Raw genomic sequence first — 25,266 nt, forward strand, 5'->3', positions numbered from 1 at the left:
CTTCAAGGCCCCTTGCTACGGGGTGTGCCTCAGCCCTGCTTTGCCCACAGGTGCAGGGGCCCTGTCTTCCAAGTGCACCCTTGAGGCAAAACATGGTCGCAGAGCCTTGTAAGGCAGGGGAGCGCTGCGAAGCTTCTCCCCGAGGAAGTTCGGGAGATGCCCAGAGTGCACAGGTGTGCCCCGCCCGGTCCCCTCGCTCGGCTCGCCTGAGGCGTGGCTGTGCAGGCCTGTGGACCAGGTAGGCACACGCCGGGCAGCTGAGAGGATGCAGGCGTTTGCCCCGGAGGCACCTGATCCAGCAACGTGGCGCGAGTTTCCTGCCTGTCACACAGAGACGCCGCCCTGACTCTGTGTGAGGGGAAGGAGGGCGTGGCCTGCGTGGCAGGTAGGAGGCTGACTGTGGACCTGGGCCAAGTCACAGAGGGGAGCGTCCTCTAGGGAAAAACCTGGAAATGGGAAAAAGTCCCCGAAGAGTCCAAGCATAAAGAAAACCGGTCACCCAGTCAGCACCGCGGACAGCGAAGGAGCTCCGCCTCGCAGGGCGCACTGGCTTAGAAAGGGCTGGGTGAAGGCCGGGCCCTGCCTGGGATTGAGCTGGATCCGCAACCCCCTGCCGCGCTGGGTTAACGATTCCACTCCATGACACAGCAACGTGTAACAAACAATGCCTTCAGCATTTTTAAATGTCCACTCCAGCCACAGAAAAAGCTAAAGAGAGTTCATGATGCCAAAGTAAGAAAGAAAGAAAAGCGAGGAACCGCCGGCTGGGAACACGCGGAGAGCCGAGCGCTGGGAAAGCGGAGGAGGGCGCTGAGGCCCAGGCGCCCGGGGCTCAGACAGACGCCTGCCGGGCAGCGGCCCTTGCCCACCCCCGGGCCCTGCGTCCCCACCCTCTGCTCAGTCCCAGACTGGTTACCCCTGCCCTTGTCCTCAGCCCATGACCTCATCTCCTGCCTTGCAGAAATACAGCAGATGATGAACAAGAGTTTCCTCCAAAAAACTAACACATTTATTAGCAGCCACACATCAGCCTTTCCCCCTCTTGCCCTTTTCACGACCTTTTTTATGCCTCCCTATATTTTTTCAAGTGTCGCCCGTTGAATAAACAACACTCACGATGGGAGGGGTGTACCGTCCCCGCTCAGATGCAGCTGTGGAATCGTCATGAAAGAAATCTTGTGTTTAATCTTTTAAAACCTTTCATGTGTGAAAATATAGAAGTCAGTAATTCCACGACCTAACCCATTTGAAAATTCAAACACATTCTTCTCACTGTAGTATCTGACAGAGCAGTTGAATAAGAGGTGAATGGCATAACAGGGTTAAAAGAGTTTCGTACTTACCATTTTAGTTATTTAAGAAAGTTCCAATCATTTCTAATTTTGAGCCTTTCAATGAGCACAGAAACAGGGTTCTTGGTGAAGCCATATTCTTTTCGAGCTACTAGCATGTGACTGAAGAAACCAAGAACTCCCCATTTTGCCGAAACTGCACAGTGCAGGGACCTAGCCCTCCAGACCCACCCTTGCTGTCCCCAGACTCTGTTACCACAACTCAAAGGGGATCATACCACTCAAAGTCCGAACCCAGCCTGCTTACCGTGGACGTTCAGGGTCCGGCTACAGGTGTCTCCGTCTCGTCACTGTCCCTTCTCCCGTCCACACCCCACAGTGCAGCCGCTCGAGCTGGTTGCTTCCCTGCGTGAACCGGGTGCCTCGTGTGTCTGCCCTCCATTGCTTTGCATCCATTGCTGTTCATTCTGCTTTCTATTTCTGATGAATTTTCCCAGCACCCTTTGCTTTTCTCTGCTTGCGAAACTAAGATCTGTCATGGAGGCTGCTGGCAAGTTTCCTTCTCCTGTCCCGTCCCCGGCAGTCACTTCCGGGCCCCCGGACGCTCCCCTTTGCCACGGCAGCGGACAGGTTCAGTCTGCCTCGCAGTTGTCTCTTGTCCCACCCGCTTTGCCTGCTCAGCGTCCTCCCTGGACTGTGACACTTCTTTCCCATCCACCACGTCCGGCAGGGGGCCAGGCACGGCGCAGGTGCTCAGTGAGGCGTCGTTTCTTTAATGAGTTTATGCTTTTCATTTGGAACAGCAGCTTCTTTCAGTTTATTAATTTGCCAGAATTATTAGTAACATCTGCATTATGCTACTTATCACTAAAATCATCTCAATTTGGGGGCTGTTTTTTATTTGTAGTTTGCTTGCTTTTGGTGACCTTGCATTGGTCATGGGAATATCACAGCCACAATAGTAACCCCCATAGTTACTGTGAGGAATGTGGGGGGTTGTATGCTGTGTCCTATTTTCTTGACTTTCATTCTTCCTCTGCCCCTAGTCAGTGAGTCTTCATTTTATACTTGGCTGTATCTTGTGTCCACAGTACTGGACACAGCTCTTCAGCAAATAATCAGTTTCTCTTTTGCAAAAAAACATTTACAAGTTTAGGTGATTACATACAAATTATATAAGGCCTACCCTGCAAAGATAGTACCATTCCTTCGTATCAATACTTGTTTCTTAAAACATTAATGTATAAATTCATATTTATATATTTGTGTTTTCCTGATTCACCCTAAATTGAAGTCTAGTATTTAGTCGACGCTTTTGAAAAGAAAACAAGGTTATCTCTTTCAAAGTCAGCCACTGGACTCGTACCTGTTCAGGTGGTGCCTTCTGATGCTCTGCATTCTGAGCTGTGTCATTTTTAAAATCTAGGAGAGAGCCTGTATGGGTAGTGCTTTAATAGCCAACAATTTAAACTATCCTTTACAAAGTTATTATGCATGACAGGCATTTTGCTGGAATATAGATACACGTGTATGTACTGTATTTTGCCCTGTATAATGTGCTCCCATGTATAATGCGCACCCATGTTTTTAGCCCAAACTTTCAGGGGAGAAAAAATCTTTCGTTTTCATTTTTAATGCAATTATTTATTTATTTTTATTTAGATACTTTTTTTTGTATTATAAAGGAATTTTATCATTTATTTTTGAACATATTATAGTACACGAAATTTTATGTACCTGTCACAAATTTACAATATTTATACATCGCAAAAGGTAGATACGGAATTAGTACTACCCATGTATAATGTACATCCTTATTTTTTCCCCCAAAATGTGGGCAAAAAAGTATGCACTTTACACTGCAAAATACGGTCATTTCTCATCCCATCAAGATACAAACCAGGATTCACATTGTACAGATAAAGGCTCAGAGTCCCACAAGTGAACAAGCCGCCCCGAAACCCTCAGTAGTAAATTACAGGACTGCCTATAACTCCAGGTCCTTCCTCTTACCCCAGGGCCAGGTTTTTCTACCTCAGAAGGTCTGGTGCTAATCATTAAATTCATTAGCATTGATAATACTTGTGTTCTGAGATGTTTCAATGTTAATTTTAGGCTCATTTAAGTATTAATTAGATACTAATAAGTCCAAAGTACTAAGTAGTTTACTATCCCCGGAAACTTAGAAACCATTGGAGGGGCAGGCTGCACTTTCACAGAAGTAAATGCCGCTGAGTAACCATTTCCCTGAGCATCTTAGGCTTCTATCATGCCTTTAAAATAACCATCGTGTGCTTGTCAGAACTGCGGAATGTCCTCAGTTTTTCTCAGTTTGAAGTCTGTCCCCAGTGGAACTAGGAGAATGTCTTTGTCCTTGTTGGGTTTTTTAAATTGTTGAGTGGTAGGAGTTTTCTGTGTGTTATGAACACTAGACCATCATCGGGTAAGTGATTTGTAGATATTCCCTCCCATCACATAGATTGCCTTTTCACTTTCTTGCTAGTGTCCTTTGACACTTTTAAATTTAGATGAAGTTCATTTACTCTCTATTTTCTTAGGTGGTTTGTGCTTTTTCCAGCCTATCTAAGAGACTGATGACCAATCCAAGATCACAAAGATTTGCACCTCTGTTTTTTTCTTAGAGTTTAATAATTTGTGCTCTAGTTGTACATATGATGCATTTTGCATTAACTTCTGTATATGTCGTGAGGTAATACTCTAACTTTATTCTTTTATGGGAATATGCATTTATTACATACCAGTTACTAAAATGATTACCTACCATTAAATTACCTTAGTACATGTTAGGCAGTTTGCTGGATTATGTTCATATGTATGTATATAATTTGTCATCCCTTCGAGATACTTATACAAATGTAAGGGTTTATTTCTGTTCTCTCAATTCTGTTCTGTAGGTCTGTTTTGGTCACTTAGCTTTGTAGTGAATTTTGAATTGGGAAAATACACGATCTATTCTGGAGAATTTTCCATGTATAATTGAGAATGTTCCAAGTATAATGGAGAAGATTGTATATTCTTACTCTTATTGGGTAGAGTGTTCTGTATCTGTCTCATAGTTGTAATTGGATAGTATTGTTGTTCAGATCTTCTATTTCTTTTCTGATTTTTTTAGTTTCTTTATCATTGAAGGTATGACATTAAAATTCCCAACTATTATTGTTGAATTGTCTTTTTCTCCCTTCAGTTCTCTCAGTTTTTGTTTTATGCTGGCTGAGTTGGTGTTATAAATGTTTATTTTGAATATGTGTGCATGCATTTTTATAGTTATTTTATCTTCTTGGTAGATTGACACTTTTATCACTGTAAATAAATGTCCTTTTTTTCCTCTGGTATAAATTTTTGTCTTAGTCGATTCTGTCTGATAATAGTATAGCTGCAGTACTTCTCTTTTGATTAGTATTTCCATGGTATATTTTATTCCACTTATTTTCTTTCAATACATTTTCATCTTTGAATTTAAAGTGTGTTTGTTGTAAACAGCATGTGGTTGGATCATGTTTTTTTAACAAGATGCCAATTTCTGCCCTTAAATTGTGTGTTTAATCCATTTATATTTATATGTCTTAATGTCTTTTTTATACCTTACTACCTCCTTTTCTGTTGAATAGATACTTTTACTGCATCACTTTAATTCTATTGTCATTTATTTTTCTAGTTTTTAAAAAATATTTTTTTCTTAGCCTGTCCTGCAGATTGCAACTTACACATTAGTTTGTATTAGTTTTATCAGATTTATATCAACTTAATTTCAACGGTACACAAAAATTTTGCTTCTCTGTAAGTCCATTCTCACCCCCACCTTTGTGGTGTTTCAAAACAAATTTCAGCTTTATACCTTGTGTGTTTATCAACACAGATTTATAATTATTTCTTTATGCAGTTGTCTTTTAAATGAAATAGAATAAAAAAAATACAACAGGAAATACATTTTCTCCTGTCTTTTATATTTACCCAAATAATTCCGTGTACCAATGTTGTTTTTTTAAAATGTAGATTCAAGTTACTATCTAATGACCTGTCACTTACCTGGAGAACTCCTTTTTGTATTTCTTATAGAGCATATCTTCTGTTGATGTTGTATTCTGTCAGTTTTTGTTTACCTGGAAATATCTTAATTTCTCTACTTTCAGAGGATAGTTTTGCTAGATAGAGAATACTTAGTTGACAGTCTTTTTGTTTCAGTACTTGGCACTTGGGATCTCACTGCCTTCTGGCTTCCAGAGTTTCTATTAAGAAATCAGCTTCTGATCTTATTATGGATCTCTTGCACATGAAAAGTGTCTTCTCTCTTACCAACCCTTCTCTTTTGGTCTTTCAGTATTTTGAAGACAGTATGTCTAGTTGAGGGTTTTTGTTGAGTTTATCTTACTTGGATTAGTGGTGCTTCTTGGATGTGTAGAATAAAGGTTTCTTTAAAATCAAATTTGGCAAGTTTTAAATCATTATTTCTTCAAATAATCTTTCTACTCCTTTTTCTCTTCACCTTCTGGGTAGCTCATTATACATATGTCCATGTTTGCTGGTGGCCTACAGGTCTCTGAGACCCCGTATATTTTCTTCATTTCTCCCGTCCTCAGACTGGATAATCTCTATGGATTTATCTTCAGGTTCACTAATTCTTTCTTCTGTCTAGTCATATTTGTTATTGAACCTCTATGGTGAATTTTTGGGTCTGATGTTACTACACTTTTCAATTCAAGCATTTCTGTGGATTTTCAGAAATTATTTCCTATATTCATACTAATATTTTCACTTCGTGAGGCATTGTTCTCATACATTTTTGTTTTAGCTCTTTAGACGCAGCTCATCCTTTAGTTCCTTGAATATACAGACTTTGGCACAAATAGCGCCTCTTATTTATTATAAAATCTTTTATTACAAAATCATAAGTATGTAATTCTGTAACAGAACAATACCACACTCAAGCACACCATATAACATTTTAGGTGAAATGTGCAAATGAAAACCATAAATTATTACACCTACATTATTACCCTGCCAACCATACTCAAGCAGGCCTTACTTCTACTGGACCCTGTATTTCAAATAACTGATCTAAAAAGTCTTTGCCTAACAAGTCCAATGTCTCAACTTCCTCAGGGACAGTTTCTATTGTTTATGTACTTCCTTGTGTAGGGATTATACTTGCATTTTTCTTTGCATGTCACTTTTTTGTTTAAAACTGGATATTTAACATAATATGTCAACTGGAAATCAAATTCTCTTACTTCCACTGGATTTCTCTTTGGTTTTTATTTTGGTTTAGTGACTTTTTCAAGCAAGTATTATAAAGCCTGTATTTGTTATGAGTTGTCACTGGAGTGTCTCCCCTGTGTTACCTTAGGGATCAGCTAATGAGAGGACAGGGATTTTACTGAATGATGAGAAACTAAGCCCCTGGTCTTTGCCAGGAGCATATGTGTGCCCGTTGAGCATGTTTTAAGTACTCAACCAGTCAACTTACAACTAACTCCGTCTTAGCTTCGTCTTTCTCTCTCATACAGAACCTCAGGGGCAGCTCAAGGGCAGAGCCCAGGGCCTTGTCAGGTCTCCTGGGCGCACACCTGACACTGCATGCACACAGTCTTTTAGGTTCCTGGGCGTATGTCACAGCTTTCCAAGCCCATATTGACATCTCCTTCCCCGCTTTTTCTTGTTAGCCTGTTATTTGCTCTAGTTTTTCACCACCACCTCAGGCAACAGAAATTTTAAATAACTTCCTCTGATTATCATCTTCAAATACCCCCAGAGAAAAGGGGTTTTCATGGGGTGCGCGCCAAGCCGTATCAGATAAAGACATCCCGCTGAGAACGGGGTTTTGATACAGCTTTGTCCCCTCCAGTGTCCCCCGGCCTATGTTTTCCATAGGGATTGTGGCTGTTAGAGTTCAAGGTTCCTGCACAGCCGAGGGTGAGGGGTGGGAATAGGACAAGTTAAAACAGCACAAAACCAAGATCGGGCCATTAAAAAAAACTAATGCTCCCTAGGCCTCTGCAAGCCTTCGGTTAATTTCCAGAGTTGTGGAAATGTCGACGCTGACCATTTCTGCCAGTGTCTCTCTGCTTTCGGAAATTACCCCCGTGTCGTCATTGTTCATCGATGTCATTCCTGTGTTCCTTCACACTGTAATTAGATGCCTCGTTCAGTGGCATCTAATTAATAAGGATTCACTAAAAGCAGAACGCCCCTTTCTTTCCAGATGCTTCTCTGAATGTGTCTGTGCTTGTCCTGTTCTGTTGTAGGACTACGACGACGGATACAGCACTGCTTACGACGACCAGAGTTACGATTCCTATGACAACAGCTACAGCGCCCCAGCCCAGAGGTGAGAGCCTGTCTGTCCGCGTCACTGGGCCCCAGCACCGGCTGCGTGCCCTTCCACATCTGTACACTCGGGGACAGGGCGGTGACGACCGGCCCGGGAGGGCATCTGAACGTGGCCTGCTTGGCTTTGTGGAAACACTTTCTGTCCCACCAGCCGGCGGGTATTCCTTCTCCACCGTTCACTGAAGAGTTCAAGCAATGAGGCTTGGGAAATAAAAGGGAATTCTGTTCCCTCTAAGGGCTTAACTGTTCAGTGCATTCTGAGGCGGAACAACATCTTAGAAGTCTGCCTCCTCGGGTCCTAAGGCCCAAACTCTCCTCAGAAAGAGGTGAACGTCCTGCCTTGTCCGTGCCCAGGGAAAAAAGTACCAAAAGTTTTGTTTTGGAATCACAGAATATTTCCATTTCGTAGTAGACGTGTTTCTGTTTTCTAACAACTTCAGATTCCCATTAATAAGTTAGTTTGCATTCATTTCCAAAGAAGTATTTATTCAGAAATAAACGTTATCAGAGGCAAAATGGCTGCACAGTTACCTCTTCTGATGGTATGTATACCTTGATGTTCATTGCTGTTTGAAATCAGTGTTTATTCCATTCAGAATGCTTCCCTAAGTGCCTAGAAATCTCTTGCTTCATGTTTAAAATTCTAAGTGGAGAATAAAGATAGGCACAAAACAAAATACTGGCTTCATGAAGCATTAAAACTATGCACTCTGTGGTTACTCTGATGAAGCCTTAATCTGCTTTGAACTCAGATGGGTACCGGGCACGGTTTGAGCAGGTAGGTACTTTCATATGTTCACTCGATCCTGAGGTTGACAGGGGTTTCAAAATTTATTTCCTTTTTTATCTTGCCAGATTATTTCCTTATATTACTTGCAACAATCGAGTGTCCTTCTAACTTTGCCCTCTGGTCTTTGTTGGTAGCAGCCTTGGGCGTCGTGTTTGTGTCCTAGACGTCGTTGGCACAGCCCACGTGGCCTGACTCTGGTGACCTCAAGACAAGGCCTTACATGCAGGACCTCAGTGAGGTGTCCAGCGCTCTAGGGAGAGGGTAGGGCTGTATTAATCAAGGAAAGGGGGACACAGACCATAAGGTTAAGTGCTTCGCCAAAAAAAAATCACACACGGAATTGATGTCTCTCCATCTCTCAAATGATGAAGCTGAGGCTCAGAGAAGTAGATGACTAGTCCAGAATGTGAGCCCCGACTTGGAAACCTGACAGGGCCTTTCCACTCTAAGCTGCGAGGACCGTTAAGGTCCTTGACCGCAAGCATTCGCTCCTTTGGTCACGTAGGTAGCCAGTGTTTACTGAACATCTGCTGTGTGTCAGGCGCTGTGCTCAGTGTGCAAGTGCGAAGGTGATCGAGACAGAGACCGTCTCCTGGAAAAGCTCCCAGATTAGAAGGAAACGAATACGAGCGTGATGTGGTAGCCCCTGGGAGCGGTCTGAGGAAAAGTCAGCATTTCCATCAGGAGGCAGCCATAAGTGTGTTTGGGAAAACTGAGGGAATGTCACGGGGAGAGAGGAGAGAGGACAGGAGTCCGGCGGCCACAGACAGGCAGGGCGTTTCCGAGGAGGAAGAGCCAGGCCCAGAGGCGGGACGGGCTGCGTCACGTGGCTGTGCAGAGCAGAGGCGGGGCGGGGGGGGGGGGCAGGGCCGGGGGCAGCAGCGGAAGAGGGGGGCGGCGGCGGCAGTGGGCCGGAGTTATCACCCACGTAGCCCCTTATGAGGACAGGGACAAGGCCACTGTGGCAGCACAAGGGAGCCAGTAGAGGCCGTGTGCAGGGGACCGAGGTGTTGGGACTTGGATTCAGAGACGTTAGTTGGGTGACAGTCGCGAGGCCGGATACAAGGGGGTGAGCTTGGGGGCAGAGCCAGTTTTGAGGCCAGTGCGTCACGTAGGATAAGCCCTTTGAGCGTCAGGGACGGCTCCCCTAAAGAACCACGAAAGCCAGCTGCCTGGTTGGAAGCCAGCTCTTTCGCGCCACCACTCACCTTCCCCGAAGGAGCACGGGGGTGGTCTGAGAGCTGTGCGCGTTGGCTGGTGCGGGGACTCTGTTAGGAATTCTGAATCTTCAGTTAGTCCTCGTAAGCCGTGACGTCGACGTGAGTCCGTTTAAAGAAAAGCTGTGATCCACAGAAATTAGGTAACTTGCTGAAGACCTTGCCACACACAAGCAGAGGAGGAGCCAGCCTCGGACCCGCCTGTCTGGCGCAGGCGGTGTCCTGCTCGGCAGGCAGGCGCTCCACCATAGGCCAGGTGGGGCCGCTCCGGCACGGAATGGCAGGCAGAACCGGGTACGCGCTGGCTTAGTTTGCTGGAGTCATCACCACACAATGCCACCGACTCAAGGAACAAAACTTTATTTTCTCACAGTTCAGAGGCTGGAAGTCCCAAGTCCAAGGTGTTGGCAGATGCGGTTTCTCGCGAGGCCTCTCTCCGTGACTCCTAGGTGGCTGCCATCCCTGTGCCCTCTGCATGTGCCTCTCTGCTGTCTCTTTGTGTATCCAGATTTCTTCTCCTGCCCTGGCCGGTGTGGCTCTGTTGTTTGGAGTGTTCCCCTGCAGACTGAAAGGTCGCAGGTTCAGTCCCTGGTCAGGGCACGTATCCAGGTTGCGTGTTCGATCCCCAGTCGGTATGCACGAGTGAAGTGAAGAGCTTGGCTTTTCCAGTTTTACATGAGATCCTTTCGGCAAACAACATTCACCGCCACCACTCTCAAAGAGCAAACTGCCTTCATAGCCACTTAGTCACTAACAGATAAGTAACACCATGTAGCACCCCATGGTCTGTAGGCTAAAATTCCATGATTCTCACAGCTCGGGTTCTGTAACATTAATTTCATACGCCAGTAATTCTCTCAATTCACCATTTGGAAGTATGTTCCATGTTCTAGTTATATGGTTCACTATTGCTGCAAATTCTTTCCGTGGTCTACTTTTAGATGACAAAGCTGTTGTGAAAGTGCTCTTTGGTCCCAGCAAAAGTTCAGGCTGCCCTGCTTGTCACGGTGGCCACCAGCATGTGGCCTAGTTCAAGCGGAGGTACGCTGCAAGTGTGAACCACATCCCCAAAAAGTAAAATCTGTATCTAATTCAAGTGAATCCCACCTGATTCTTTTTCCTTTTTTCCCCCACGTGGTCACTAGAAAACTTTAGATTGCAGATTTCTCTCAGGAGCTTCGAGTGAAAGCCCCGCTGGGCTGTGTCTCTGGCACCCTGCACGGAGTGGAGCCTGTGGGTGGGGCCCGCGCTTCCTGGGACCATCCGGTCAAACCCCCCGCGCCCCCCCCCCCCCCCCCCCATGCAGAAAGGGAATCCGGGAAGTCCTACTAACCCTTTACAGTGTCTCTTCTGATGTTTTGGTCTGTGAGTAAGATAGGACTCGTTGATGCCACGGGACATGTGTTACACACATGCCTTTAGAGTTACCGGCTCAAGGACAGCTTCCCCGGGTGTACAGGGATCATCAGAGATGCGTGGCAGTTACGCATTTGACAGACCTGGGCTCCAATCCCAACTTAAACGCTCACTGAGTCTGTGATTTGGGCGAGTTGTCTCACCTCGGTCAGCCCCACCTGAGCTTGTACATTTGAGGTGACCTGGAGGTTGAAGGAGGCAGGGGAGCCCACGGTCCCTGAGAGGCAGGTGGAGGGAGCAGGCCGTGCAGGAGGCCTGCTCTGCGAGGGCGCTCAGTGAGGCGACTGAAAGGGGGTTCTGCGCCCGAAACCCTGCTTCCTGCCCTCCCTCTGCAGCTCCAGATGGACTTGATAGTCCCCTCGCCTGGGGCGTGGTCACCAGAAGCAGGTGCCAGCACACCTGGAATGACTGTGTGGGGCAGTGATCCCCAGGGCGCTGGGCTGCGGTGCCCGCGTCCGCCCTTGCGGGCAGGCGGTGTCCTCGCTTGCTGTCACCGGGGTTAGGTGAGCTGCCACGGTCTGGTGAAGACAGGTAGGCAGGACCACGGGTGATGGGCTGGCCTCAGGGCCTCCACGTGCCACGGGCAGGGCTCCTTTCAGGGATGGCTGTTCAGCCTCATCAGTTGTAGTCCCTTCCTGGGACTTTAGTTGCAGACACAACCATTTCTCTCAGGAGTTTTACAAATTAGGAATTTTCCCCCCAGCTTTCAAGTATCTTGCATTAAAATTAGAGTACGAGTGAGAGTCCCTGCAGAGTGCTAGAGAATTCGGTGGAGTTCAGCTACATTTCCCCATTGATTTCTGTAACAATCCCAATAGCGCTGATATTGTTGTGTGGAACAAAGCGTTGTTTATCTAACTTCACACAGTTAATGAGTAACAAGCTGTCAGCCGTCACTGTGCAGAGAAATATGGATGGATCTTCACAGTATTGAAATAGTTCTAATATCCAGCAGCTCAAAATAGTTATTGATCACTTCCTATGGACGCACAGCCCCTGACTAGCTCCCGGGAATAAGAAAGAGCAGGTAATACACGCCCCCCAACCTCAGGGACCTGCCCCTCCCCACACAGGACTTGAGCCTTCACAGAAGTTGTGGATTTTGCTCTAGGACATCCTTTGGAAATAGATCCATTTCATTCTAAACTAAGGGATTCATTTTCATTTGCTGCCTTACTTATAACCCTAACAACAATGACAATTTGCAGCCTGATGACTGTAGTTAATATGGTACTGCCTTGACTGGGGAAGTGTGCTGAACAGAGTGGATTTCAGGGGCTCCCGTCACACGGAGGAGGCGGCCCTGAGAAGACATGTCAGTGAGCTTGGCTGCGGTAACCGTTTCACTCCATTGTTTATCAGGTCATCATGCTCACACCTTAGATGCAGTTTTTATTTACAAAAAGCACATTAGTTTGGGTCCGTGTTTCTGAAGAGTTTTAAGTTCTCCAAAGAAACATTTGATTCCTTGAGCGATCATAAAGGAAGGAGAACAGAAGGGTTTCAAACACGTGCTAATAACCCTCCAAGCGCACAGAAGTGGCTGAGTGTGCGGTAAAAATAATAGTTTCTGGACAGGTTGAAGAGTGACATACTAATTTTCCACAGCACTCTGTGGTTTGACTGTACTTCAAGAACATATTTCATCCTCCCAAATCACTATGATTTTCATGAAAACACCTAAAGTGGCTAAAGAAATGAAAAATAATAGCTGGCAATTTTGGCGAATCTATTAAGTCTGGCGCTCAGCTGTCTGTGTCCTTTACGTGTGTGATCATTTCGCAGCGGCCCTGCGCGCTCCGTCCCCCGAGTACAGCACTTGAGGACTGGCACATTCGGCCGTGTTCTCCGGAAGACGCGGCTGAAAAGTACTGGAGCTCAGGCTTCTGGCTCTAAAAACCACGATCCAGCTAAGGAAGTTTTCTCAAAATACAAAATCACTGACTTGTTTTTGCGACAAAACCAAACCAAAGCCCCTTTCTCCCTCCAGCAGAACGGTGAAGGCTGTCAGCACTACGGGGACTGGGTACCCGGGGTGCATTCCCAGCAACGATGCCAAGGAAAGCAGCGAGACCAAGGTCGCTGCTGTCCGGCCCTGTTCCCTGGTTTGCAGCCGTGTCTGTTGGCCGCTTTCACACGATATTCCCAGCACTGTCTTCTCAAGAGCTGCCCTGGCACGGTCGGAAAATAAGTGGGGATTTTCACTTTGAAAACGACTTGTTTAACTTAAGTTGTAGTCATTTAAACAGCAGTAAAACTATCTTTTGGAAGATACTGCTGAGTTGTATCAGGGTTGGTAGCTTCGGACATTAAAAAATGATAAAGGTTTGGCCAGGCTTAAGAGTTTTTAACCATGCCTTGTAAAATGTTTGCCACACATACTTCTACCTGGCCTGGGCTTTTGGGGTTCTGGTTCCTTTCTGCGCAGCTGCTGTGAAGGAGACTGTCCACGCAGCCTAGGTGGTGAGCTCTCAACCAACACGCTGCTCCCATGGAATTATGCAAGCGTGGACCGCAAGCAGAGGTACCAACCCAAGTACAGTGTAAACCTGTAAATACTTGAATTCTTGGTCAAGGACCCTGCAGTAAAAAATAAAAAGGAAGGAGGACAACAGTGAAAAAGTGAAGCTACAGCCTAAAACGGAAAAAAGAAGAACAGCCCAAGGCCAAAGCGTAACGTGTAAGAATCACTGTTAATAAGCATGCTGCGTATTGGTTGCATTCGGATGAGTATACATGGGGGGCGGGGGGGCACACCTCCACGCACACATCCTCTCTGGTCTTAATTTTAACCTTAGAAGGCAGATATTACCCCTGTTTTACTCTTCAGAAAGCAGGTACAGAGAAGTTTGGTAAGGGGCCCGCATCACGCAGTCAGGACTTTGTTGCTTTCGGTCTGTTTTCTTTCCCTTCGCCAAGTGTTTCTCAGAGGGTGCCCATGTCCCTGGGTTTCACAGCCTGACTTCAGATGGTACAAGGACAGGCTTTTCACTGTTTTAGTGATCAGATTTCAAAGCTATTGGGGAAGTATAATTAACACCTTAAGCCCACAGTTTTATGAATATTATTGCTACAATTCAATTATGATAGATTTAAGTTGAAATCGGTGTAGACAGTAATAGGAAGTCGTTGGCAGGAAGGTGGTGGAGCTGGTGGCCCAAGCCCTGGTCGCGGTCCGCGGAGGCCGGCGCTTGGCCGATGCTGTGCCGCCCGCTGATCGCCTGGTTCGTGAGTCAGCTGCCGTGGATGCGGCGAACCAAAGTTTGACCCAGTGACCCTGAGAAGCACCACGGGGCTTCCCCCGAGTTACAGGGCCTCCCACTAAACCTGACCCCTTGGCTGTACTGAAAATAGGCTAAGAAATGTCATCACTTCATCAGGAAAGTCCTCAGACATAAACTCATGAAGAACAGAGAAAAGCATTTTTTAGGATTCATTTAGTTAATAAACTTTGAAAAAATTAGATACCTATTGGGTACTTGCCAAGTATTAACTGCTACGTTAGACGCTCTCATGCTTATTTCATTTCATTCCCAAGATTGTCAGCCGTTCATTGTCCGAGTGAGGAAACCGATATTCCAGGAATATGCTCTTGGCCGAGTCACATAGCTAGTACGTTGGGCCTCACATCCAGTTCTCTTTAAGCGCCATGTCCTTTAGCCGAGCTGGAAAGCAGCGAGTCAAAAGCTCTGTCCCTGTGAAAGTGGAGGATCCCAGAACCCCCATGTTCACCACGCGGCCTCTTCGTGCACGGTGCCCACAGGTGTGTGGTGACACGTGGCCGGGCAGAGGCATGCGGTGCTGACAAATCGGTCCACACACGAGGTTCATCACTGAGGAATTGTGGAATAATGGTCATGTGTGAAAACAAAGTCCAGCAGGGAGATGCTCTGCATCATTCGGATGTGGCGCCGCCATCTGCTTAACGCACTGAGAGGGCTGTGCCTATGACCAGCCATTCCTACCAGGGACAGATGCTGCACAGAGACAGCGTGCCAGGGAAAGAGCTTTGTTGCAAAAATATCGCTTTTGTGACAGGGTTTCTGAAAAGTGGGCATGTTGGCATCAAACCCCCGACTGTAAATCTTTACTCCGGAATTGTTGGGTCTGTTAGAGAAAGATCTACTCCGTGAGTCTCCCTGTTTGTTTTCCCCATGTTCTGTACATTCTTAAAATGTTTTTGTAATGTTTTTTAGAATAATTGTTTTTTATTGATTGATTTTAGAGAGACAGAGGAAGGGGGCGGGCATTGACCTGTTGGGCCATTCATTTATGCATTCATTGGCCCTTGTATGTGTGCTGATCGGGGATCAAACCTGCAACCTTGGCATGTCATTCAGTGGGGGGGGGGGGGGGAGGTATAACAGTTGTATAATACCTCAGTCTTAGGTGGCATGATTTAATGAAAAGACTTGGCTATAAAACTATGCAGACCGGGATTGGAATCCCAGCTCCGTCACTTCCTCAGCTGTAGGGTTTGGGCCAAGTTATTCAATGGTTTTGATTCCTCTTGTCTCATCTGTAAAACGATGACAATACTATTTGACTTACAAGATTGGGATCATATGAGGTAGCAGGTGTAAGTCACTCAGCAGATGTTCGACAAACTTCTGGGGTCACATGTCCTGGGTGCCACATGGTGTTAGATCCCCCACTTGTGAAAGAGAAAGCTACGGAAGGCCCCACTGAGTCCAGATTGTTTCTGTGCGACCAGAGCACGTGCAGGCCCAGGCGTGCGGCCAGAGCCCAGAGCGGCTCGGGCAGGAGGGTGCACGATAGCGCCGGGGAGCCTGAGCGCCTCGGAGCCTAGTCAGACCTCCCGTCCCTGACGCACAGCCGGAGGTGCCGGAGAGACGCAGGCGTGGCGGAAGCTCTTCGCTGCCCGTGATTGCCACCCTGAAGGAGTGTGTTCCTTGTAGGAAGTCATCTGCGAGTGCCCAGCAGGAACCTTGACTGTGTATGTGACCTTTGACCCAACATTTGTACTGTAAGTGCCCAGACTTGCTATATAACGAGTGTTTGATGGTGTACGTATAAAAAGAAGAGGCAGCTTCTGGCAGGTTCCGGGAAAGAGGGGAGACAGTTTAGATACAGAGGAAAATATATGCATATCAACGTGGCTGGAGCAGCATAGATGGAACGGCCCCTGTGAAGGCCACGTCCAGACCTGGCCGGTGAGGCAGGGGGGTGGGCCTCCTGCGACCAAGCGGGGCTGCCCGGGCCTGGACCCCAGCGCTGCGTCTGCTGACAGTGCGCCTGCGGCCCAGCGGTCTCACCTGGGCGGTGGCAGGGGGAGCCACCTCAGAGGGCCATTGTCAGGTTGAAGGAGCGCCTGGCACTATTAGCCTATAAAATCCCTAATTTCTCATCTGAGAAGCTACCAAGGAAAATCAAATCAAATCAGACCCCAAGTCAGTAGAGGACAGGAAAGAAGAAAGATAGGAGTGGAAATTAATGAAATTGAAAACTAACAGTAAAGCAAAGCAGCATTAAAGCAAAATGTCGGTTTTCCGATCAGATTATTAATGCTGATAAACTGAGTAAGACTGGTCAAGGGAGAAAAAACAGCCTCTGAAATTACCGTTGGCCCCTAAAGCGGGCCTTTCGCCTCTCCAGTTCTGTCGCACCTCATCTGTGTACCGCGTGCGGGACAACAGAGTGATTTCTTTAATGTGCTATCGTTGTTGTACATACTCTCATAATACCTTCCTAGCTGCAATTTTATATTGAAGTAATTGTCCGATCAATGTCTCGTCTCCTTCTTTAAATTTGTTCACTGTTGTTTCTACCATTGCCTAGCACAGTGCCTAAAACATCAAAAGTGCTCAGTGAATATTTATTGAATAAACATGGACAGTTGGAATTTTACTTGACATCAGTAATTTTAGAACAGAGTAGGTATTCCCATCCAAATGTCTTGATGGTAAATTTGAATTTAAATACAAGGGCTGGAGGTAGCGTAGTTGAAATTTTTTAAATTCTACATATTTGAAGAATGAGGATGAATAATTTGATACGCAGATTACTGCAAGTTAGTGTGCTGCCAGATTTTCCAAAAACACTGAAAACCATTTGCCGGCCTGTTATTGTCTCGCAGGTTTGTTGACAATCCCATAAACACTCAGATAAGGTCCGTCCAGTATTCACATATGTAATATTTCACATGCACCAACATTGCATATCACAGTTAAATTTCCTTAAAGGGTAATATGTAGTGGCTTTGAAATCCAACTACCAAAGATATCTATCAGAAATCTCCCCACAAAGAGCCCTTAGTGTAGCAGATGGAAGTATTGGCTGCAAAACCAAGTTCAAGGTCCCGCAAACAAACCCCATTAACAAATGGCCTCACGGAATGTGCTGTGAACTGCTCCTCAGTGTTGATGGGCCGTTTCAGATGCTGCGGGAAGAGCCGGAGACTCCAGTCCCAGAGACGGCACGTGCTGGCACATAGCTGGACCTGGGCGTTCACGGGCAGAAATGCAAATATATGGGCGCTGGACCCAAACTTTATTTTGTTCACGGCCCAAAAAAGCTTTTTAGGCTTTCTAAACTTGTTAAGTACATATTTCATTCTTTCGAAATTAGTTCTCAGCAGCCTCCCCAGTCTCCTTTTCACTTGGGGACAGTCAAGACTTTCCCTGCCACCCCAGACTGTGACGATTATGTTCTGTCACATTCTAAAATGGAGTTTTGATGCTTTATGCAAAGAATTTTCGTTACAATCTCTTGGGTTGCCTTGTGATGATATATGTAGTTGATAAATTTTTTAGAATCTGCTGCTGCCAGAAAAATAAGCTATGAAAATGCATCTGTTCCTTTGTGTTTCTTCATAAGAAATCTTAGTTCTAAATGTTAGCGTTTCTGAGAAATTAATTTATTGTTGAAATTAACAGCCACAGTAGAAATATTGAAGCTTAAGTCCAAAGACAGGTCTCGCCTTGAGTCCAGCTCCGTTGTGTGTGTCTGAGCAAGCCAACAGCAAACCCTATGAAACCTTGCATTTAATTAAGAAAGTGAAAGGACAAAATAGTACTCACCTTCCTGAAAATTACATGAAATTATGAAAATACAGAGGACTGTGTGAATAGAGGGAAGCTATTAGTTATTGGTGTGTTTTTTGTTTGACTTGTATCACTAAAGATAAAGTCCTCACTCTCGCTGAGCAGAAACAGGTTGAGCGACATCAAAGTAAGCACTCCGGTGAAAATAGTGCTTGAAAGAACCTCTGCCTCAATAGTACTGATAACAGCTGTCCTTGAATAAGAGCTTAATAATGGAGCCTTATCTTATTTAAATGGCACAACAACCTTATAGAAGATTTATTTTTAAAACTATTTTAGAGAATATTGAATTAACTTTGCCTAAGCTTACACACGATAAACGCGGGAGCCTAGATTCTGATCATGTTTGCTCGACTCCAAAGCCTGGCTCTTCACTCTTCATTCCAGGCTGTCTTCCAAACTGATTCCAGTAGGATGAGAAGCATACGTGAAAGTAGGACCAAGAAAGGAAAGTAAACTTAGCCTTGCAGGGACAGCAAAGGACAGGAAGCCACCCTGCCCCGGAGCGTGTGGTTCAGTGAACGTTTGCGTGTGCACCCGCCCAGGCCACCAAGTAGGCATTTCAGCGCCTGTCCCAGAAGGTTCTCTGGCGTTTGCTTTTGACTGTGGGACAGCTTCCCTCTCTCCAGTCATCTCATCTTGCCCCCCGATTTACATGGCTTTTTGAAAAAGTATGCAGACATAGTTTTTGTTACTGCAAAAATGCCATGAATGGTAGTTAGATGGTAGAGAGATCTGCCCCTGCTGGTCAGGGTGACTGGACCTCTCTCCTGACTCCATGGCACTCGGGCCACGGGACCTCAGAGACAGCCCTCTGTCTTCGATTCACTGCTCCCTTACTATTTCCAGATAGCACGTTGTCATTGTCCTGGGAATACCATCTTCCTTTTTGCATGGCTTAGCTGTCAACTTACACCCTTTCTCATTCTGGGAGGCGTCCCCATGTCCCCGGAGCTGGCTCAGGACCCACCTCTGAGCCCTTCAGAGGGCACCTGGCTTCGCAGTACTGCAGGCTCTGTTGCCTTGCGTGTGCGTGCCTGACTTGCACACTAAATGCGTTTCATCACAAAGACCAGATGACGTTTGTTGCTGCATCCCATTGCCCGGCACGTACTAGATGTCTGTAAATATTTGCTGGACAGAGGCTAAATGGACACGGTGGAATCTGGGCGTTGCAAATTCCAGCTGAGATCATCTTTCTCAAGAGACAATGTAGAAAGGGAGAGTTTCTTTCTTCTTAAATGGTAGAAAAGGGGGAGTTTTTTTAAACCTAAATTTTCAACATAGAGTTGATATCTGAAGGCAAGTTTGCCTTAGAGGTGAGAGAATTTGTGTGAGTCCCCAGCACAACCTGCGGCTCGTGGTCGGAGCACGGTGAGGGGTGTCTGGTGTCACTGTTGTGGTCGGCCTCTGGGTGCCTTCCGTCTGCCCCGCACCCGACACCCAGTACCCGGCACGCGCAGCTGAAGTGGGCCGTCCTGCGGCACAGGCTGCCCTCCTGCGCCCTGCGATCCGCCTCCCTGCTCGGACGGCGCTCCCCTCCAACCCGTGAAGAGTGGGGAGAAGAGACGGATGCTGAGAGTCTCCTCAGAGCCAAAGGTCAAACGTGAAACAAGAACGTTCTGGCAGCCCTGCTCTGGGGTGTTACCATGACAGGCTGTTCCGGCTTCATTTCTGAACTCTGTGAAAGCAGGGAGAGAATTGCTTCTCCCCGGTGATGAGGACAGTCGAGCCTGAAGGCTGGGGCTGAGCCGTGCCCGCTGAAGGTGGATGGCTGCCCTCTGGCCCGGCCCAGCCCCCGCCAGTTCCTGTGCTGGACAGCGAGGCCACGCCGGGGGCGCTTCCGCCGGCGGGAGGAGCAGCAGCAGCTCTGGATGGCCACCGGTGTGGCTGACTCCCCCGTGAACCGTGCTAGCAGTTAAGGCTTGTATTTGACAAGGTAATCTTTCCATCGGGAATGAGGCTTTGCAGACTTTAGGACACGCAGAGGGGTAGGAGTGAGCCACTGTGTGGTCCGTGCTGACTGAGTGCAAGGCCGGTGAAAAGCGGTTTGTGTGTGTGAACTAATGGCATCATCCCTCTTTCACTGCCTCCCTGTCATCGAAGACCCAGCAGGTGTCACTTGCTGAGCAGTATCCACGGCCACAGATTTCATTCAGTCCTGCTTTCAGGGATTTTACTGAGCACCTTTTCTGCATCACACACTTCTAGAAGCTGGAACTCAAAACAACTAAGCTACCTGACTAGGATGATGCTGCTTGTCAACGGAAGGACAGGATTCAAAACTAAGTGAGCCTATAGTCCGGAGTCCAAGCTGTGTTCGCACTTCCTGTCGGGGTGGTCTCATCCAAGTGCCTTTTACACAGTGGCGATCCAGGTGTGTGTCTCCCGGTCAGACTCCATCCTGCCCCCTGCGCTTCTCCTGGGGAAGGTCTGAGAGGCCTCCCAGCCCCACCGGGCTGAGCAAACCCCTGGTGATTCCCTTCCCAGGAGCCCTTCCTGCCATGCCTGCCCACGTCAGTAAGTGGCTGCACTGGTTTTCCTTGGCACCTCGGGGATGTCTTGTAACTTCCCCTCTCATTCATCAAAGAGCAAAGGCTTTTGGTGGCCCGCACGATCCCATGTGATCCACTCCACCCCCCATGGGCCCCCTCACTGTGCCCTTCCAAGTCCCCGCTGCTCCAGCCACACCGCCTTTGTGACCCACAAACGTACAGGAATGTGCCGACGTTCAGACTTTGGCGTGTGATGGTCCCCCTGCCCAGAATACTGGTCCCGCAGAGGGTCCACTCAGCTCCAGTCTGAGCGCCTGGGACAGCGGCTGGGAGCAGGCTGTTGGCCTCGGTGGTGCCATAACAGCATTGTTCCGCGCCCCCAGCCCCATCAGCTGTTCTGCCGCGTCTCAGCAGTTCTTCTCACCATGTGTTTACAGCTAAATAGCATACTGTCCAGCTCACCCATTGCAGCAAAAGCCTTAATGGTGGGTTTGTTTTGCCTCTTAAATAATTTTAAGTAAATTGAATGTATGAGTGAGTGAATGAATGAATGAATGAATTGCTGGCCACTGCGCTTGTAAGTGGCAGAGTTGCCTCCCCTGCTACAGCCTCCCTGCCCCGCCCCGGGGGGCTTGCACACTCGCAGCTGCGGGCGGGGGCGGGGGCGGGGGCGGGGGCGGGGCCTCGGCCTCCGCTGGCGCAGGGAGGAGAGAAGCAGGCAACCAGGCCCTGACAAGGCTTAATAAGTTAGGGGGGTGTGTTCCTCTTGTAGGATTTACAGAAATCTAAACCAGTGTTAATTGGGAGAGTAAAATTGAGATTTTAATCACCTATGTTTTACTAAGATGACTTCAAATATTTAAACATAATCCGTTTCATTGATTGTTTTAAATTAGATTTATTAGTAAAGAAGAAAAAGATCTGTTTTCTAATCTACCATTTTAAAATCTTATTCTGCCCCTTCAAAAAAAGTGGGAGACAAATTTTTAACTACAATTTAAAAAATACTACCATGGTGTATGTACTTGACATTGACCCATTTCTTAAAATAGGGCTCTGGTGTAAACTGAAATTTTTGTCCACTCTTATTTGAATAGGGAACAGGACTGATTCTTGAGATTGTTTTAAGACCCATTTTCCACTTTTTTTTTTAAGCCCATCTTAAGGAACATGGGGTACAATTATTTTTAAAATCTGCCTGCTTTCCCTCCCCATCAGCCTCGTGATGAATGTTGTGCTGAACAGCAGGCTCTGTAACAGGCTAACAGCACGGACCGAAAACCAGAGCGGCAGGGCTGGGAGCTGGCAGTGGCGCTGAGCCTCCCTCCCGAAGGACGGGCGTCCCTGGCTGAAGGAGACATTTTAGCCGGCCCTTTACATTGAACGTGTAGATGTTCCAGTTATTGGCAGATGCTTGTAAGCTTTAATTCTTAGCGAGGATTATTTATTTCAAACCTAAATGTACCTTTGTTTTCTTACGTTCTTGGCACTAGGAGATACCACAGCAGTTTAGGGACCTGAAGATAATCCGATGTTAAAGCTGTCCCTGAAGTTTCCCTTGCTCTCTGGCTTTTCTCTGCCTGCCTGACCCAGAGGGCGGGATTTGCATCATGGTGTCGACTGAGAGCTGAGGCTAAGCAGTTGTGATGTTGGGCTCTGTCCCCAGGCGGCTCTGTAAGTGAGCGCGTCCCTGCACCGCACGGGCGGGGGGCACGTCCCAGGGGGAAGAACCCTCCTCCGGGCAGGTGCGCACACTCCTGCCCTCCTCACACTTGCTGCCGTCACGCCTCCCAGGGCCTTGGGGGAAGTGTTTGGTCTCATGGCTCCCTTTTACCCCAGAATCAGTGAGGGCCGCAAAGTGATTGAGTGTACCTGGTTCTGTTGCTATTCACCGCATTCAAACTTAACACAGACATGTTTAAAAATAGGTTTTTATCCTGAAGTGTATAACAATAATCAACGCATTGCATGTTAACATAAATAACTTATTTTTATGGAGAAATCACTATTTTTCCATAAAAATAATTCGTAAGAATTGTGGCATGGTTTCATATTTTTGCAAATCTCTTTCCTGCCTGGCGTAATAGGAGCTAGCTGGGTTCTTTCATCAGCTTCTGCGTTCAGTCTAGTGGGGTATGTTGCTCTGGCTGAAGTAGTTGGGATGACAAATAGGTAGTTGGAAAAGGAGAAAGCATTTCCCCAGCCCCACACATAGTTGTGGAGATTCACCTTTGATACTACACCAAAACTCGGCAGGTGGTAGTTCCTTAAAGCTTAGTTGCAGTTGTGTCTGGAACCATCTCAGCAAACTTTTCACACTGTTAGATTAAAATACCTTGGTCTGTCTTTTGGATTTTGTAACAGCATGCATGGACTGTTGGAAAAATACTGGTTCAGCGAGTTAGGCATATTTTTACCAGGCTGTGACACATTGTGTAATAAAAAAAAAGTCCGATTTGATTTTCTCACCGCCAGCGTCAACAGCGAAGTCTTTTAAGTAGTGGCTGCTGCCCATTTACTGTGGTAGATACTGGTGCTTCGAAATCCCGGTCTGTGCTCGGAAGCTTGAATTTCATCATCGGTAACACACAGCCAGTAGTTTTTCTTCGAGTGACAGGCTCACATCATTCGTTTCTGAGACACCACCTGTGAGTGTCTAAGTCTGAATAGCCATAGTTTGCCTGCCGTTCATGCCACAAAAACGATGTCCTGTGAACGAAGCAGCCCGTCGGGCTGGATACGCCTGTCACCGCCTCCCGCTGTGGTCCCCACTGTGGGGTGGCCGCGGACACCCGGCGTTTCATCACGCAGAGTAATGAGAAGGTGTGTGCTTATGAGTTGAGCTTTATTAAAATCGGTCATCTTGACTCCTTGGTCAAGGCCGTTTAAAAATAAAACTACCTTTAAAAAAAATCACACACCTGGTGGTGCATTTTGGGGCCACTGCGTTGCTTCCTGCTGATGTCCTAACGGTTTTACCCGCTGCACTTGGCACAAGTGTCAGCACAGTGAGAAAAATGAATAATGTCGTCTTCTTATTGCAAAATAGTCGTATGTGGTGGGCGCCCTGCGGGGTCTCAGGGGCCCCTGGGAGTCCCCGGGCCACTCTGAAAACTGCTGCTCTGAGTCCCTTTGAAGAGGCAGCAGTATTCGTGCCCTGGGGCTGAGGCGGAGGGAGGAGGAGGCAGTGGCAAGTTCTGGAAACCCTTGGAGACCTATGCAGCCTTCCCTCGGCGAACAGCGGGAGGGTCACGCTGTCATCCTGGAGAGCAGAGGCACCCTCACCGTGGCCTGCCGCACAATGGGCACCGAATGCCACGTGCGCTGCGAGGATGGGCTGAGCCCCTGCCTCACCGTGAGAACCACCTGCTCCACTGTGGAAGTCTCGGGCCAGAGGGCTCTGCACGGGCCTCTGTTTAGCCTGAACACACTTAGCAAACGCAGCAGACAGGATGAATGAAGCCACAGCTGTCCCTCTCCCGGATGTAATGACGGGAGCCCCGTCAGTAGGCGGCTCCTGGGAGGCCCTCGAGTGAACAAGCACGCGGCAGAGCCACAGTGTCGCAGAGCCGGTCGGAGGACTGGCTTGGCCGTGACCGGCCTCCGTCCGGCCTGTCCAGCCTGTCCAGCCCGTCCAACCCACTTCTGGGACTCATTAGCCAGGGTCTTCCCAGGGAAATGTTACTAAACGTTACAAAGGACTGTTAGAGAAGTAAGACTTGCTGAAAGCAGATGGGGAGTTTTCTAGCCAAATCCTTTCCCTGAAAGCCTCATCTTTCGGCTGCGATGATCATGGGAAAATAAGAGGAGTCCCCGCATTGCATTTCTGTAGTGCTTTTCATTCTGCTTTTTTAAAAAGATTTTATTTATTATTAGAGAAGGGGGAAGGTCGGGAGAAAGAGAGGGAGAGACAGATCAATGTGTGGTTGCCTCTCGCGTACCCCCCACTGGGGACCTGGTCTGCAACCCAGGCCTGTGCCCTGACTGGGAATTGAACCAGCGACCCTTTGGTTCACAGTCCGGCACTCAGTCCACTGAGCCACCAGCCAGGGCCATTTATTTTGCTTTATCTATAAAAAAATTTGTAATGATTATATAAGGATTAAAGGCTTCTGAGTAGAAAGCCAGGCTGGAGTTATTATATGGGTCACGGGTGCTTAGGCCTTCCATTTTTCCTGTCATAGAGTAAGAATTTATTAAATGTTTGCTAAAGTATTTGTTTTTATCATAACGATTACAGATAAGATTTTCCTTGAGGGAAAGGAAAGGGCCAACCAAGATCATCGGGGAAAAATTTCAACTCTTTTTATGTTAAATTCAGACTGCACAGAAATTACTCATTGAGCTCTTGAAGGGACTCATGAGGACAGGACCCAGGGCCCGTAGGAGCCTGCCTTGGACCTCTTTGCTTTGGGATGCTGCTGTATGCTAGGACTGCAGGCTGTAGGGACCAGTGCGGATGAGACACGCTCCCGACTTCCGACCTCACTGTCTCACCTGGAAAATGAGACAGTATGTCCCCTTTAGGTGGGATCTGAGGATGAAAAGGTTACCTAAATGCATTGGAAACTAAAAAGGACTTCAAATGCGGGAGGAAGGTGCACCAAGAGGATGGACTAGGAGCAGGCATCTGCTTCACCCACC

The 25,266-nt window shown here is 47.2% G+C and overlaps 1 protein-coding gene across 6 annotated transcripts in view; it reads left to right on the forward strand.

Annotated features, from left to right (window-relative positions):
- The window catches only part of KHDRBS3 (KH RNA binding domain containing, signal transduction associated 3), a 117,081-nt gene that overhangs the window by 77,238 nt on the left and 14,577 nt on the right, over positions 1-25,266 (forward strand). For all 6 annotated transcript variants that reach the window (XR_008530563.1, XR_008530564.1, XM_054590102.1 and 3 more), the window contains one exon: positions 7,556-7,638. Coding sequence is in view for 4 of the 6 variants with exons in the window: in XM_054590102.1 (XP_054446077.1) it covers positions 7,556-7,638 (83 nt within the window). In the remaining 2 variants the exon portion in view is untranslated. The remainder of the gene's footprint in view (positions 1-7,555; positions 7,639-25,266) is intronic.

Source organism: Pteronotus mesoamericanus, unplaced genomic scaffold (genome assembly GCF_021234165.1).
Source record: "Pteronotus mesoamericanus isolate MK-2021 breed Mesoamerican mustached bat unplaced genomic scaffold, CSHL_Meso_final scaffold_174, whole genome shotgun sequence".
NCBI classification, from domain to species: domain Eukaryota; kingdom Metazoa; phylum Chordata; class Mammalia; order Chiroptera; family Mormoopidae; genus Pteronotus; species Pteronotus mesoamericanus.